The sequence below is a fragment of the Brugia malayi genome, assembly GCF_000002995.4.
Source record: "Brugia malayi strain FR3 genome assembly, contig: Bm_v4_ChrX_scaffold_001, whole genome shotgun sequence".
NCBI classification, from domain to species: domain Eukaryota; kingdom Metazoa; phylum Nematoda; class Chromadorea; order Rhabditida; family Onchocercidae; genus Brugia; species Brugia malayi.
This window is the reverse complement of record NW_025062479.1, coordinates 1447721-1463493: the sequence shown is the minus strand read 5'-3', so window position 1 is coordinate 1463493 and position 15773 is coordinate 1447721. Positions and strand designations below refer to the sequence as shown.

Here is a 15773-nt window from a genome sequence, read left to right as displayed (position 1 = left end):
TAAAATGTTGCATTAGTTTTCAATCAAATCATTATTAAGATTCACTAAAATTGACTTTTTTTTAAGAAAAACAAAAAAACAAAATTGATAATAACAGTTGATATATTTCGAAATTGAAACATTCATTATTGAATCGTCAATTTTTCATTGTTTTCAAATCCTCAAAGATAGCCCTTAATTAATTAATTGGTGATTATTACCTGATTTTTTTCTGCAATAAATTCATAATATCAGTAAACATTTCATAATGACAATTAAAAAAACAGAACAAAAAAAAAAAAAAAAAAAAAACGTAACATGATTTTTGAGGTTTAAATTAATTGATTGATTAATTAAGCAGTGACTTGTTTTAAAAAGAGGAAAAGGTAAAAAAAAGCTTTTTTTTTTTGAGATAATTTTAGAAATATTTGAAAAAAAAAATATTGTATTTATGCACAACTATTTGTTATTAAAATGGTAATAAAATTTCCTGTATAAAGCTATAAATTATATTTCAATAATTAGAATTACCCCACTTCCTTGCTTAGTTCTTGTTTTTGTTTTATTTGATGGCTAATTGTTTGATATTTAAAAGTTCAAAAATATTCAAGTTTAAAAAATATTCAATTATTTACATATTCTTTTTTTCAACAGCGTAAATTGTTTGAAAAACTGAAATAATCATTAATTTTTTTTCTATTATTAAAATAATTTGAAATATATTAAAAAACATTCCTGCAATTACAACAAGCAACAAAGTTCTAAAAAATATTAGCATTAATCGTATTGCTATGCGACTAATTAAATATACTAATATAAGCTTGATTAATATATGTCCTTATCATATAAATAAATTAAGAAAGGATATTTCATTCATTCGATAAAAATCTCAAATTAAAGATTTTTATTTGAATAAACTTTTAAAATTCAAAATTCATCATATAATCAGCAAAAGTATTACTGTAAATGTAGAAAGAAGAAAAATTTATATATGACATTTTCAAATATAAATAATGAAATAATTGCAATTTATTGAATTACATAAAATTCTTTAAAAGAAAGAAAGTTAAAAAAAAATGTGACATTTGATAGCTCATTTTGATTTCTCACAATTTAAAGAATTAGTAATTTCAACGATGCATTTTGAATTGTGATTTAAGAAAAGAAATAAATGGTATGATAACATAACATTTCATAATTCAATACAAAACTCTTTCGGAAACCATAATAATGATAATAGTAGTAATAATAATAAGAAGAAGAAGAAAAAAAAAAAGAAGAAGAATAAAAGTAAAGTATCACTTGTATCATATTGATTTACAAATTGAAAAATTAGAAAATTTAAAAAATTGAAAAAGAAGGATAAACGACAAGGCAATGAATAATGTATGAAGAAAAACTACTTATTATGTTATACTCAAATAAATTTGGATAATTTAAATTTTATTATTGTAAAAAAGCGCAAAACACTTGCACTCTTATTTGATTATAATTTTAGAAAATAACTCAAAATATTACAATAATTGGATGTTAATTACTTATATTAAATAATAATATTATACATATGAAGTTTTTTTTCCTCACAATTTTATAAATAATTAATTATAAGAGTAAAGATAAGAATAATTATTATAAATGCAAATATTTATTTATGCATTCCACGTATAAAAATACACAAATAAAATGAATATTTAAATATGAAAAGTTTCATTTCAAAGAAAAAAAAAGGTTTTGACTTATTAAAAGTTTCTATTCATACGTTATTATTAAACATTCACGTATAGATGTATAATGTATACTTTTACACGTTTATGCGTGTGTTTGTACGTCTGTAATATCTGTTTACGTATGTATTGCTTACATAGGATTACAATCTTTTTTTTTTCTTTTTTGTTTTTTTTTTTTTTTTTTTTTGCGTGAAAAATTAATAATTTCATTTTTGTAATGAAAATTGCGATTAAATATTATAAGTAATAAAGAATTTCATTTGAGCGGAATTTTCTGCAACATTTAATATAATATCTCATAAGATCTATAATTATTTCTTTTAAAGTATCATTTAATTAATTACCATATGCACTTTATTGCTAACCATATGTCATTCAAAATGAATAAAAAAAGGTAAAAAAATAATTTCGGGCAAAAATTTTGATTTCTTCTTCATAATTCTTAATCAAGATTTTAATTTACATATGAAAGATAATAATTATAAGACATAATATGTTTAAAAATCACTTCAAAATTAAAATTTAGCCAAACAATCTTCCTTTTTTTCTTTTAATTCTAAGGAAGTATTTCCATAACAGATGTTAAATTTAACATTTTAACAAACAGTTTACATTAATATTACAAATATTTGCACAGTTATTTTATTGAAAATACTTTACAATTAATCAAAATTATAAAAAGAGAAAAATGAATCAAATTTTCATTGTTATCCATGTAAAGAATGATGAAAAAAAAAAAATGATAAATTTCAAATCGTAAAAATTTTTTAACATTATATTTCGCTTACAAATTCCTTTCTTATTTTATTATTGCAAAAAAAAAAAAAAAAAAAATCAAATAGAAAAAATTTTTCACCAATATAACCATATTCTTATGTTTCTTTTATATTTTTCGAAATAAAAGAACAGAGCAAAACTAATTAACTGATTTCAACAACAAAAAAAAAAAAAAATAAAAGAAAATTAACGGACGAAAAATTAATCGCTAATATTTTGATATGAAAAAAAAAAAAAGAAAAAAAAAATTATTCAAAATTTAATAAATTTTTTTTTCCAAGAGCTCAAAACTATTTATCATCAAATTATGTAAGAAATTATATAAAAAATAATTTGATATTAATTATTGATCAAAAACTTACAATTAAAAAAAATTTTTCTTTTTAAAATCATTTTTCTGTATTCTTTTCTATTATTACATCATCATAATATACTAAACAATCAGATTTGGTTATTTCAATCTAAGAGCAAAAAAAAAAAGGAAGAAAATTTTAATGGTGGAATGATCGTAATGATACATTTTCTTTCCTTTCTTTTCCAAAACGTTAATGTCAGTCTGACTTCAAAAATAAAAAAGAATAAATAAGCAAATGAAAAATAAAAAATAAAAGAAAACAAAAAGTGATATAAAAGAAATGACTTATTTTTAAGCGCACAAGAAAAAAAGTTTCAAAATATTAACGCATTTTTATGAAAACGTTTAAAAGATTTTATATCTTTTTCACATATTTTAAAAGTTGCATATGTTAAAACATAAAAAAAAAGTTTGTTTCTTTTGTTTTTATTTATTTTCAACATTGTACAAGCATATCGAAAAGTATTATGAATTATTAGCAAAAAATTCTTTTAGCTAACGCTAATAATTATAGAATAGAAATAAGATGAAGAAGGGAAAATACAAAAAGAAAGAAAATTTTCCATTTAAATTTTAGCAAACAACTATAATACTTTGTATTAATTTTAATTTCATTTCAATAAAAATTGAAGAATAACATTTTAATTGTATGAGAAAAAAAAATTATCAGCGAGAAAAAAAAAAAAACAAAAGAATTGCATTAATTTGGTAAACTTTTAAAATTATGATTTCTATTATCTTAAAACAAATCATTAAACAAAGTGTTATCATTGTTTTATACATTTTTTTTTCTTTTTTATATTCGATTTTAAATTGCAATACATATAAACAAATATGTATATAAATTATGTCATTATAACATTTAGTTACAATAATTTTTAACAAAAAAATTTTTAGTTCGCTTTAATTTTTTAAATTTTTTTTTTTGCTCTTTAGCTAAAACATCGAAAAAAGGCATAAACAAACTAATAATAATACGATATATGTGTTTGATTTTGTATTAATTTGTTTGTTTTTATAATAATGATAATTAAAATAATAATAAATGGTAAATTAACAATTGATATTTTAACATTTTACAAAAAAACAAAAAAAAAAAAAAAAAAATAGAAAACAAAACACAAAAAGGTTTGTTGTTTAAAATATATTAAATGTTTTTAGATTCTTTTTTTTTTTGTGTGTTTTATCAAGAATATCAAAAAACAAGCAAAAAAAGAAAAAAAAAAAAGGAGAAGAAAGAAAAACAAAAAAGATACAGAAGAAACGGAGAAGGAAAGGGCAAAATGAGGAAAAAAAAAACAAAAACATTTTTTTAATAATTCAATTTTATTTAACAAAAACCAGTTGCAACAGTTATGCTTCCTTTCTTTCATTCTTTCACTTTTTTACTATTTGTTTGTTTGTTTGTTAATTTTTTGCTTCCATAGAAATAACCAATTGAATTCATTTTAAATGATCTCATCAATCATCGATAATCATTTCTTTTTTTTTTTTTTTTTTTTTTTTTGAAGTATTTCAGAAGTTAGAAAGAAAAAAAGAGAGAAAATACAGCAAAAATACATTAGTAATAACATATAGTTTTGTTAATTCAAAAAAAAAAGAAAGAAAAATTATTTCAATTTTGAATCATTCCTTTTCTCTTTTTTTTTTTTTTTTTTCATCTTCCTTTTCCTCTTCCAATCTTCCTCCATCTTCCTTATCATTCTTTTCTTTTCAATATTTATAAATATTTATATAATGAAAAGAAAAAAAAAAGTTTCCTTATGCTAACTCTATAAGATGAGAATGAATAAACAACTAAAATTTAACAAATTCAAAAATGTTTTCTTTTCTTCTTTTTTCCTCCCTTCCTCCCTCTTTCCTTCTCTTTCTCTAAATCAAAGAACTTAAAAATGTTACAAAAATACAATTATGCTATCAAGCAACTTTGTTTTCAAAAATGAATAAAAAAAAATATGAAAAATAATAAAAAACAGAAAAGGAAAAAAAAAAAAAAAACTATCTTTTCATTCTTTGTTAATGTATCAATTTGCAAAAAGCATATTTCTATCATCACCATTTTATTCGACATCTTTAGTTTCTGCAATATTTTCCCGTCATCTTCAAATATCTATTTGCTATTAAAAGAAAATGATATGATATGATAATATTAATTTATCATATGAATTATATTTGCATATGCATTTGTTTTAACAATATCTTACCTCAATTAATAACATTTATTTATTTATTTTTCATATATCTATATATATGTATATATAGTGTAATATTTTATATTTATAATATTTTGTCATCACTTTCAAATATTTATTTACAATTAAAAAGAAAAAAAGATATGATATTATTTCATATAAACTTGGAATCAAAATTTCCCACTAATTTGTATAATTTTAAAAATGAAAAAAAATATATATATAGCGTTATTTGTAAATAAATTTTAATACGACTTATTGTAGTTTAAATGTTTAAAGTAATAAAATGTGTAAATATTAATTGCAATATTTTTGATTTATAAATGGATAGAAATAATAATTATTATTCCTTGTTAATTGAACAAATGTTCGATAATGCTTTCCTGGGTTTGTTAGGCACGTGGGTAAACAATTTTATTCCTACTGGCCTTTCAAACTCTGGGAAAACCAACGAACTTCAACGACAAATTTTTTTTAAATCATAATTTATTTGATATCATTATGTTATAAGAATGATATGATTAAATTCATAATTATTCAAAATTGGGTAAGCCCCTTTTTCTTTTTCTTATTGATCAAATTTTAAATTTTAATCTAAAATTAAATTCCACCTTTCTTTTTTTCTCTAATGCATATTGTTGCATGCTTAAGTGAAATGATTTAACTTTGAAGATATATGACTCAATTAATTTCTGCGCTTTTCGTTTTCGTTTTTTTTTTTTTTTTTTTTGAACTTTACGGAATTGAAGAAGTAAATTCAATGAGATGATCGCACTTTGCACTGTATAGGCGAGTGATTATCTTCAAACAAAGGTAAATAAAAGCATTTGTTTAACTTTGTTGCATTTTTTATCTTAGTTTTTTTTTTTTTTTTTTTTTCGAGTTTGAAATCTAAAATAATATTATAATTAGATTGTATTGATTATTCCCATCGAGAAATTTTGACTATGTTATTTATATTTGTTACATTTACTTTAAAAAAAGAAAAAGAAAAGAAAAATAAAATTTGAACTTGAAATTCTCAGAACGATTAATAATTATATGATCAATTAATTAATCAATTAATTGATTGAAATTGTATAGATTCAAATGAAAAGCAATACAATGAGACAAATCTTTTATTTTGCACACTGCAATTATTCAACCTTAGAACCTTATAATAATACCACATGGATAAAATAAATTTTTCATCGACTAGAGGAACTTAAAAATTAATCGACTATTCTATGAGAAAATATAAATTCAAATTTGATTCTGATTTCATTTTAATTTTCGAAGAGAATTGAAAAGAGAAGTGTTTAGAATTAATTTATTTCTTTGACAGCTAAATGAAAAAAAATAGTTTTTTTTTTTATATTTTTTTATTTTTTTTAAAGGAATAATAGTATCACATTAGGAGAAAAAAATGAAGCTTTAAATTATATGAAAAATTATACAAATATTTGAAATTTGTTTGAACTTTAATTTTTTCTCAAAAAAAATTGGAAATTTTTGCTTGAAAATAATATTACATATTAACCAAATGTTTGTTTTTTAACTAAAAAAAAATCAAACAAAAAAAAACCAAGTGCAGAGTAATTATATGTCTATTAGAAACAAAAAAAAAAGTTTCAAAAATTTTGAAAAAAAAAAGATTTATATACATATTTTGAGTTGTCAAACTATTAACAAAAGCATTGTTCGTTTTTAACAAAATCATTACTTTTATTCATTTTATTTTTCAAAAAAATTTTTTTTTAATATTCAAAATAATAATTATAATTTTAGGATAGATTTTGTGATATTATGTATTCATACCATTATGATTGCATTAATGATGAATAGAGTAAAGGTCAAAGGTTAGCTTTTTTTTTTTTTAATTTTATGAATAATTAATTTAGTAATGCAGTGATGTTGATGGCCCGCTCTGTAAATTATACATCATTTTTTCAGTTAGATGATCAATTTCTTTGTTTGTTGGTGCTGCTCGACTTGTTTCCTTACGTATTTCCGAAATTTTGTGCGCAATTTCTGGATTATCGGTTGTCAGAGGATTTTGATGCCTGTTTGCTTCACGTTGCGATACGGTTAATCCTATAAAATTTTTATTTCGATCAAAATTTGTAAAATTAATTGTGTGATAATTATTGTAACATTTAGCTTTCTTTTTTCGTTTCTTTGTTTTTTGTCAAATTAATTTCGAATTAATAATTTATTTTTCTTTTTGTCGACAAAAACATACCAATTTTTTCTTTTTTTTTTTTTTTTTTTTTTGATTGATCGTATAATGAAACGTTAAAATAAGTTTAATGTGATAACAAAAAAAGTTAACAAAATTTGAAATTTTACCTTCATCTCTTAGTTGACGAACGAAATTATTTGGATGAACAACAGCATCGGAACCTTTATAAGGTGGATAAGGTACATACCTGATAATTAAATTATTTTTATTGGTTTAAAAAAAAATTAAAACCTTTATATCCAAATATTATCAAAACTGCCTCGAATTAACCAATATCATCTCAATCAGGCAAATTAAATTATCTTTCAAACTCTTAAAATTGATTATTGCTTCGAATACTGATAACTATTTCGGATTTTATTCAGCTAACATATGACATTTGTCATCTTGATTCATCTATAAGCTGATGGTTGGAACATATGCATTGTTGGTTCTTGAAATGATTTAATCCTCTTAAATATCACCTGATTTAGACTAAAAATAATTAAGCTATGTAATAGCCCTTTAAATATATTAGCATAACTATAATCCTTAAAAAAAAAAAAAAGAAAATTTTTTAATAAATTTGTAAAATTTTACTTTTCTTCCGTTGTTGATGAATACATTTTTTTAACCGTACGCGATGTTTCAGGTATTTCTAGTATAGAAACTGGAGTTGTTGTTGCATATTGATGTATTAATTCACGTGGATTTGTTATCAAATAATCTTTCGTTACATCAAATTTATGATATCGTTCTGATTTGACTGATTCATGTAATGCGGATGATTCTACAATTTACAATTTATTTATTTATGGCAAATTTGCATCTACAAAAATTATTGAAAATATATTACAAATTTTACAATCCATCATCTACCTTTATGTTATTACTTCTTTTTAAAAAATAAAAAAATAAAATAAAGAAAAAGAAAAAGAAAAAAGGGAAAAAAAATGAAAGAAAAAAGAAGAAAAGACAAATAATAGTTTGTCCTAATTAACATACCACTTAAACGACCATCGTTTTTAAATCCGTAATCACCATAACTGTCATGATGTCCGTTTAGTAAGTCAACACTCTGAGAACGACCTTTAACCAACCAAATATTCAACAAAACAAACAAAACAAAACAAACAAACGAAGAAACCAAAATCTCAAACCACTCGCGTCAAATTACTAATTCACAAACTATACAAATTTAGAAAAAAAAAAAAAAAAAAAAAGAAAGTAAAAATGAAAAAGATTAACCGAACAAAATGCATAACAGCTAGATAATATATTAAAGTGCGTTCAATAAGTTCTAACAAAAATTATGTTTAAATTATTACTTTACTATGACTAATCAAATTTAATATGTTAGGATTCTAATGCATGCAAATTTTATTCAATTAAATTCAATTTTTATAGCGAAATGGAAAGTTACGATGGGAAAATTGGTAGAAATATTATCATTTTTTCAAAAGAATAAACTATAATTTCACATTTATTGCTCATTAAAATTTAAATATAGCCAAACCGCAAAAAAAAAAAAAAAAAAAAAAATTAACAATTTTCATTTTAAACTTTAGCATTAAATAAAAAAAAGAAAAAAACTTTTTTTTTTTTTTTAGAATTAAGTGAAGTATATATAATTCTTGTTCTTTTTTTTTTAATTCGCCTTTTTTTTTTTTAAATGTTATAAAAGTTCTAAATGCAAACCTCTATCACTCACAAATGGATCAGATTGTGATGTAAAACCAAATGTATTATGTGAATCATGATAAGCTGGTGAATGTTGAAAAGTTGCAGTTGCAGTTGGTGAATCATAGCGATAATTTGGTGAAATCATATTTCGTGATTCAGTACCATAACTATTCGTACCACGTATTCCCGAACCATATCCACCTACACCTGATTTAGGTGATTCCATATCATAATCCTTATCAATATCGCATCCTTTTCTATTATCTATACTAATTTGTCAAATCAACAACAAAAAAGTGCCATTTCTACAGTGTGCACAAAAAAAAAAAGATTAAAATCAAATTAAAAAAAAAAAAAAAAAAAAAAAAAAAAAAACACAGCATACACAATTCTGTAATATTGCTGAAAAATGTGATATATTTAAAGATTTAGATGAAAATTTCGGAATTACCGATATAACCACCTCGACCACCTGGATAACCAATATCACCTGATCCAGTATCACTTGAATAATCTTTTCCATGACCAAATGGTGTACTACCACCACCACTACCAGTGCTATAACCACCAGCACCACCACCAGCACCACTTCCTGGTCTTTTATAATCAGAATCTCGTCCACCATAACTCATACCAGGGCTAACACCACTTTGTTGTCCATATGAATCGCTACCTATAAATTTATCATTTCATATCTGTTTTTTTTCTATTCAAATGTTTTTTTTTATTTTTCAATTTGATAAAAATATGTCAGAATTTGATCAGATAGTTATTCAATTTCTTTTTTTTTTTTCTTGAAGCACCTCGAAATTATCCAAAAATAGTGAAAAACATTAATAAATGATGATGGTAAGAAAAACGACATGATTTCAAAATTTTGTATGGAAAAGTTAAAATTATATTTTATGATAAAAACCTGGTGATATGCCACCTGTTAGTCGTGAATCACGTCCACTTCCACCCATATCACTTCCATAATCATTTCCTAAATCTAAATTTACCCAATTCAATTAAATACAAATAAAAATAAGTAAATAAACGTTTTCGAATGAATCGGTAATAATTAGGAGGCTAAAAATAGTGTGAAGTGGTTTAAGAAAAAGAGGAAAAATACAAATATTACCATTATTAATTAAATTTATGCATGAAAATCTACAATAAATCTTGTAACGATGGATAGGTGAATTTATTTAAATTTAAAATATTTCCCACAACTGCAATTTTATTAAGTAATTAAGATGGGTAGGAAAAAAGAAAACATTCATACTTGAACAGTATAAACAAACAGTATCCATTAGGAAAAGTGCTAATAACAGACAATCATTTAAAAAATATAGTCTTTAAACTTCTCTATTTTAATTTTTATTAAAATTTTCTATCTTAATTTTTAATAGAGACCAACCATGAGTTGTTGTACGAGCATAGATATTGTAACCATCATGGCCAGATTCACCTCTATCCAACGTTCTGCTATGTGTCACCGTAATTTTTGGTGACATATCTTTTGGTGCACGTTTCAATTCAACACCATCTGCAGCGACAACACCATCACCAATCGGTGAATAATACAAACGACGTGGCTTTAGTGAGCGAGGCAAATGTTCCGGATCAGTAATAATCTTAAAAGGAAAAAAAAAAAGAAGGAAAGATAGAAAGAACATCATTAACATAAGATTATTTGACTCAAAAAAAAAAAAAAAAAAAAAGAAAAATAGTTAAAGCTAAAAAGTAAAAATCTTAATGAGAGTAATCATAAATATACCTACCTCACCACCATGCCATTTTGTAGGCATAAATTCTACACCAGAACCCGGTCGATCACCATATCCCGAAAATCGACTCCTTTCATCATCTTCTCGTTGTCGTTGTAATGTATGACTTCGAGAACGTGCTGTTTCATATCGATTATAATCATCCTATAATTTTAGCTTTCAATATTTTAGCATTAATCATTTAAAATGTTTTATTATTTTTAAATTTTATTAATTTCAATTGTTAATACATTTTTAAATGATAAACATTTTATTAAAAAAAAAAAAAAATGAAATTGAAACAAATAAGAGAAATTATTGAAAAAAATTTTTAGAAAATACAATAAAATATACCGGATGCTTTCCATATGATTGATAATTGCTAGTTGGACTATATTCCGGAAAGTGATTATCACGACCTCTATTTATGTTTCCAGTATTGCCATAATATGACATTGTGTTTGTGCTACTGCTATTACCACTGTTGTAATTATTATACAAATTATAAAAATCGTCGAAACTGTCGGAAGTTTTCAAATGATTGTTCGTTGTAGACCAGTTCGGTGATAATGAAGATGTTTGACGGATTGGTCCTGTTGATTGGTACACGTCGTCTGACCACTTTACTTCCTTCCTACTACTATAAATTTTTTTTTTTTCTCAACAAAATACACATATTCATTGGTAATTTAATAATTTTAAGAAATTTTTAATTGTATAAAATGATTTTAAATTATTTAGCAATAATTGATATTTTTTTTTTATTATTATTTTTATTTAAACTAATTTATAATGTTTGGAGAGAAGAAAAAAAAAAAAAAAAAAAAAAAAAAAAAAACCAAAAAGAGCAAAACGAAAATTCACAGAGAAATGTAAAATCGTAAAAAAAAAAAAAAATGAAAATATAAATATCACAATGACATAATGCTAAATTTTTATTAAAATTAATAAAATTTTTGATGAAATCTTTTCTATTATAATTTTATCCAACTGAAATATTCAATAAACATCAATGATCAATAACATATTCTCATATGAAGTAAGATAAAGATGAGTTAAAGAAGTTTGATGTCTATGAGGATAAACAAAATTACACATTAGATTTCTTCTTACCTTCTGTTGGGTGGTGATGATGATATGGATAACGTTCCGTAGTTTCGCTGATACGGATTGGATCGATCCTCTCCTTTATCTTTCGTCCAAATTGATGAGTCACCTGTTCCTGTTGCAAAAGAGAGAGAGAAAAAAAGAAAGAAAAAAATTTTTTTCAATTATTTTTATTTAAAATTTAATCTAAATTTAATTTTAATACTTATCTATTTTTAACATTTAACATTTTTATTTAAATTTGAAGCGTCTTTTTTTTTGTTATAATCTACAAAAAACATTCATATATTAATGTTATTTAGATTAAATTCATTTATAAAAATCATCAATAAAACAAACATGGGGAATAATTTTGATAAAAAAATTAATGATTATGATGTGATAAATGATAATTTTTGTTTTTTTAAAGTTAAATCAATGGACCATTATGCATTGGGAAAGATTAAACCATCTAACAAAATTGCCAGATTAAAATAATTAGAAACAAAAAGTTAACGATTTTGTAAAATTCATTTTTTCACTTACATTCTTCATTAAGAGGGAATAAAATTAATTGGAAAGAAATAGGATTAATTAACAAAAAGTTTTTGAAAATTGCAGCAAGCTTACCTAAAAAAAAAAATATATTTGCCAGGAATTATAGCATAAACTTTGAGACGTAAATTTAATAAAATAATAAAAAAGTTTTAACAAAGAAATTGTTAATTAGAATTCACAAAAATCAAATATTTATTTTTGTAAAACTAAATTTATTTTAAAAGTGGGAAAATTTTTAAATACAAAAAATTAAGCACATACCTTGTGAACTTGGTGAACGTAGAAGATGGGAATTTTGATCAATGAAACGTTGCAATTCGTATTTTTGTGATCTCGAAAGTTCGTGTTGATTTAAAAGGTGACACTCGTGTTCCAAATTCTAAATCAACAAAGATCTTGGAATGAAAAAAATATTAAAATTAATTTAAATCAATTTATTTGAAACGTAATAGAGGAAGATGAAAACAAAAGATATGTTAAATCGATAAAAGTTACTAACGAAAGAAGTCAAATCTTTAAAATCTGATCACAATATGTGAAAAAAAAAAAATGAAAGAAAAAGAAAGCCTGTCAAATTGCAAAACGAAACATTTGTTTCAAAAAGTTTCAACATATGCTGAGTAAAATTTTTATTATCTTATAACTTTGTAAAATGCTTAATATTTTCAACGGATTAATTAAAAGTGGTAAAATTTTGTTTATTTACTAATTATTTTTTATTGTAATTCGTGATAAGAAAGTAATTAATATACAGATAAGAAGTTGAAATAATTGATCATGATCTTTTGTTTCTCTTTTTTTTTTTCTAATTAATATAATTATCACTTATTTCTAATCTATATATTCTATGATCTATGCAAAAATATTTTTCCACTTTTACAATTCATTATCGTACATAACTTTACTCATAACTTTTACCTTATTATATGATCAATTATAAAGTAATAGAAGGAATTCTATTCAACCAATTATAATTCCAACTATTTTTTTGCTTATCATTGCTTTCTTCATTGTTTAAATATTATTTAGGAAATGAAATGATAGTCAAAGAGAAATGTAAACATTACATTTTATCAACTTTATCTTTCTGATATATTTTTTCAAAAAAAAAGAACATATATAAATCCACATCTAATGCATTTATTTGTTACAGTAAATTAATTATTTATCTACTAGGAGTAAGTAAGTAAGTAAATAGATAACTTAGTAAGTAATTAAGTAATAGATGTGAAAATATCGTAAATAAAACAGAAATTAAAAAAAAAAGAACTAAAAACCATATGTAAATACTACTGAAAATGTGAAAAAACAAAGAAAATTTTCACAAATAAATAGAAAAATATTTGAAGAGTAAATTGCATAAGTAAACATAAAAGAAAACGAAAAATGAACCAATTTCAAATTGACAAATAACAACAATTAGTGATACAAAGGAAAGACTTGAAATCATCGAATGATACAGGTGCTGATAAAGCTAACAGGTGGCATTTGATAGAAACAAGCTATCAATTTCAAATTCTTTTATCTATTAAAAACAGAAAAGAAAAGAAAATTTTTTTCTTTCAGATAATTAAAAATTATCTCCAAAACCTGTTTAACAAAAAAAGAAAAAAGATTTAATCAAAAAATGAGATTTGTTCATAAGAGCAAATGTGAATTAGTAATTATATTGATTTAATGTGTATTTTAATTTTAATTCAAGTGTTTGACAAATAAAACATTATTTCACTCTCATTCATAATTTGTTTAATGAAAAAATTACGGTTGCTATTGATAAAGCTTAATTAGTAAATTGTTTATTGTTTTATTTTTAGAATTGCTTCTTTCTTTTTCTTTTCTTTTTTTATATCACTCATCAAGAAGGAAAAGAAAAAACGAAACAAAAAAACTACGTTTATTTTATAACATTTCAAAAGTTAGTTTAAAATGTATTCCACACAAAAAAATTTAAGTATGGTCTAATTAATGAAAACTAATTAGAGTAAAAAAAAAATGAGAAAAAACAGTATTTGAAATTATTATATATAAAAAAATAATTAACTTTAAGTATGGGTTTAATAAACAAACAAACTAACTGATCAATTATATAATGTATTATTATTGTTATCATAAAAGACAAACAAAAAAAAATTCATGCTGATAAAAAAACAAGAATAAATTTTGCATTCCTATGCAATAACATTTTATCAGTGTGTATTCTTTCATTTTTAACAGTTATAACAATAAAACCAATTTTAATAAATTTTAATGATAGCCATTAAAATATTGCGATGGAATAATTTTAAATTTTCATTCTTTTTTTTCGTAATTTTAAATTTTCCTATTTTTTATTTCTTTAAATAATAGATTTTCATAAGAAAATTTTCGCCTATTTATTAGCCATCTGTTAAAATTGAAAAAAAAAAAGTACGTATTTTAAATGATTAATTAAACACAGATGAATGCATACTGTTATAATATTTGGCGTTGTATTATCATTATCATTTTTAATTATCATATTCATCATTATCACCTTTAATTATTATAATATCATAGAATTTTAATAATTATCATAGAATGTTATTACTATTATTAATATTGTTATTACCATCATTGTCATAATTATTTATTATTACTTTTGCTGTTATAATGGTATTTATTATTATTATTGTATTATTATATTATTATTATTATTATTATTATTATTATTATTATTATTATTATTATTATTATTATTATTATATTATTATTATTATTATTATTATTATTATTATTATTATTATTATTATTATTATTATTATTATTATTATTATTATTATTATTATTATTATTATTATTATTATTATTATTATTATTATTATTATTATTATTATTATTATTATTATTATTATTATTATTATTTTTTTATTATTATTATTATTATTATTATTATTATTATATTATTATTATTATTATTATTATTATTTTATTATTATTATTATTATTATTATTATTATTATTATTATTATTATTATTATTATTATTATTATTATTATTATTATTATTATTATTATTATTATTATTATTATTATTATTATTATTATTATTATTATTATTATTATTATTATTATTATTATTATTATTATTATTATTATTATTATTATTTTATTATTATTATTATTATTATTATTATTATTATTATTATTATTATTATTATTATTATTATTATTATTATTATTATTATTATTATTATTATTATTATATTATTATTATTATTATTATTATTATTATTATTATTATTATTATTATTATTATTATTATTATTATTATTATTATTATTATTATTATTATTATTATTATTATTATTATTATTATTATTATTATTATTATTATTATTATTATTATTATTATTATTATTATTATTATTTTATTATTATTATTATTATTATTATTATTATTATTATTATTATTATTATTATTATTATTATTATTATTATTATTATTATT

At 21.2% G+C, this 15773-nt stretch overlaps 1 protein-coding gene across 5 annotated transcripts in view; it reads right to left on the bottom strand.

Annotated features, from left to right (window-relative positions):
* Positions 1 to 6906: 6906 nt before the first annotated feature.
* Bma-gei-15 (Uncharacterized protein) overlaps positions 6907 to 15773 on the bottom strand; it is a gene marked incomplete at both ends in the record, with an annotated part of 13297 nt that continues 4430 nt past the window's right edge. Inside the window, 12 exons of one of the 5 annotated variants that reach the window (XM_043073232.1) lie at positions 6907 to 7103; positions 7359 to 7438; positions 7831 to 8020; positions 8236 to 8319; positions 8929 to 9120; positions 9365 to 9586; positions 9830 to 9904; positions 10316 to 10532; positions 10680 to 10829; positions 11019 to 11304; positions 11778 to 11886; positions 12570 to 12687. In XM_043073232.1, coding sequence (XP_042929166.1) covers positions 6907 to 7103; positions 7359 to 7438; positions 7831 to 8020; positions 8236 to 8319; positions 8929 to 9120; positions 9365 to 9586; positions 9830 to 9904; positions 10316 to 10532; positions 10680 to 10829; positions 11019 to 11304; positions 11778 to 11886; positions 12570 to 12687 — 1920 coding nt within the window. The remainder of the gene's footprint in view (positions 7104 to 7358; positions 7439 to 7830; positions 8021 to 8235; positions 8320 to 8928; positions 9121 to 9364; positions 9587 to 9829; positions 9905 to 10315; positions 10533 to 10679; positions 10830 to 11018; positions 11305 to 11777; positions 11887 to 12569; positions 12688 to 15773) is intronic. The other 4 variants (XM_043073233.1, XM_043073234.1, XM_043073235.1 and 1 more) reach the window with 4 other exon arrangements.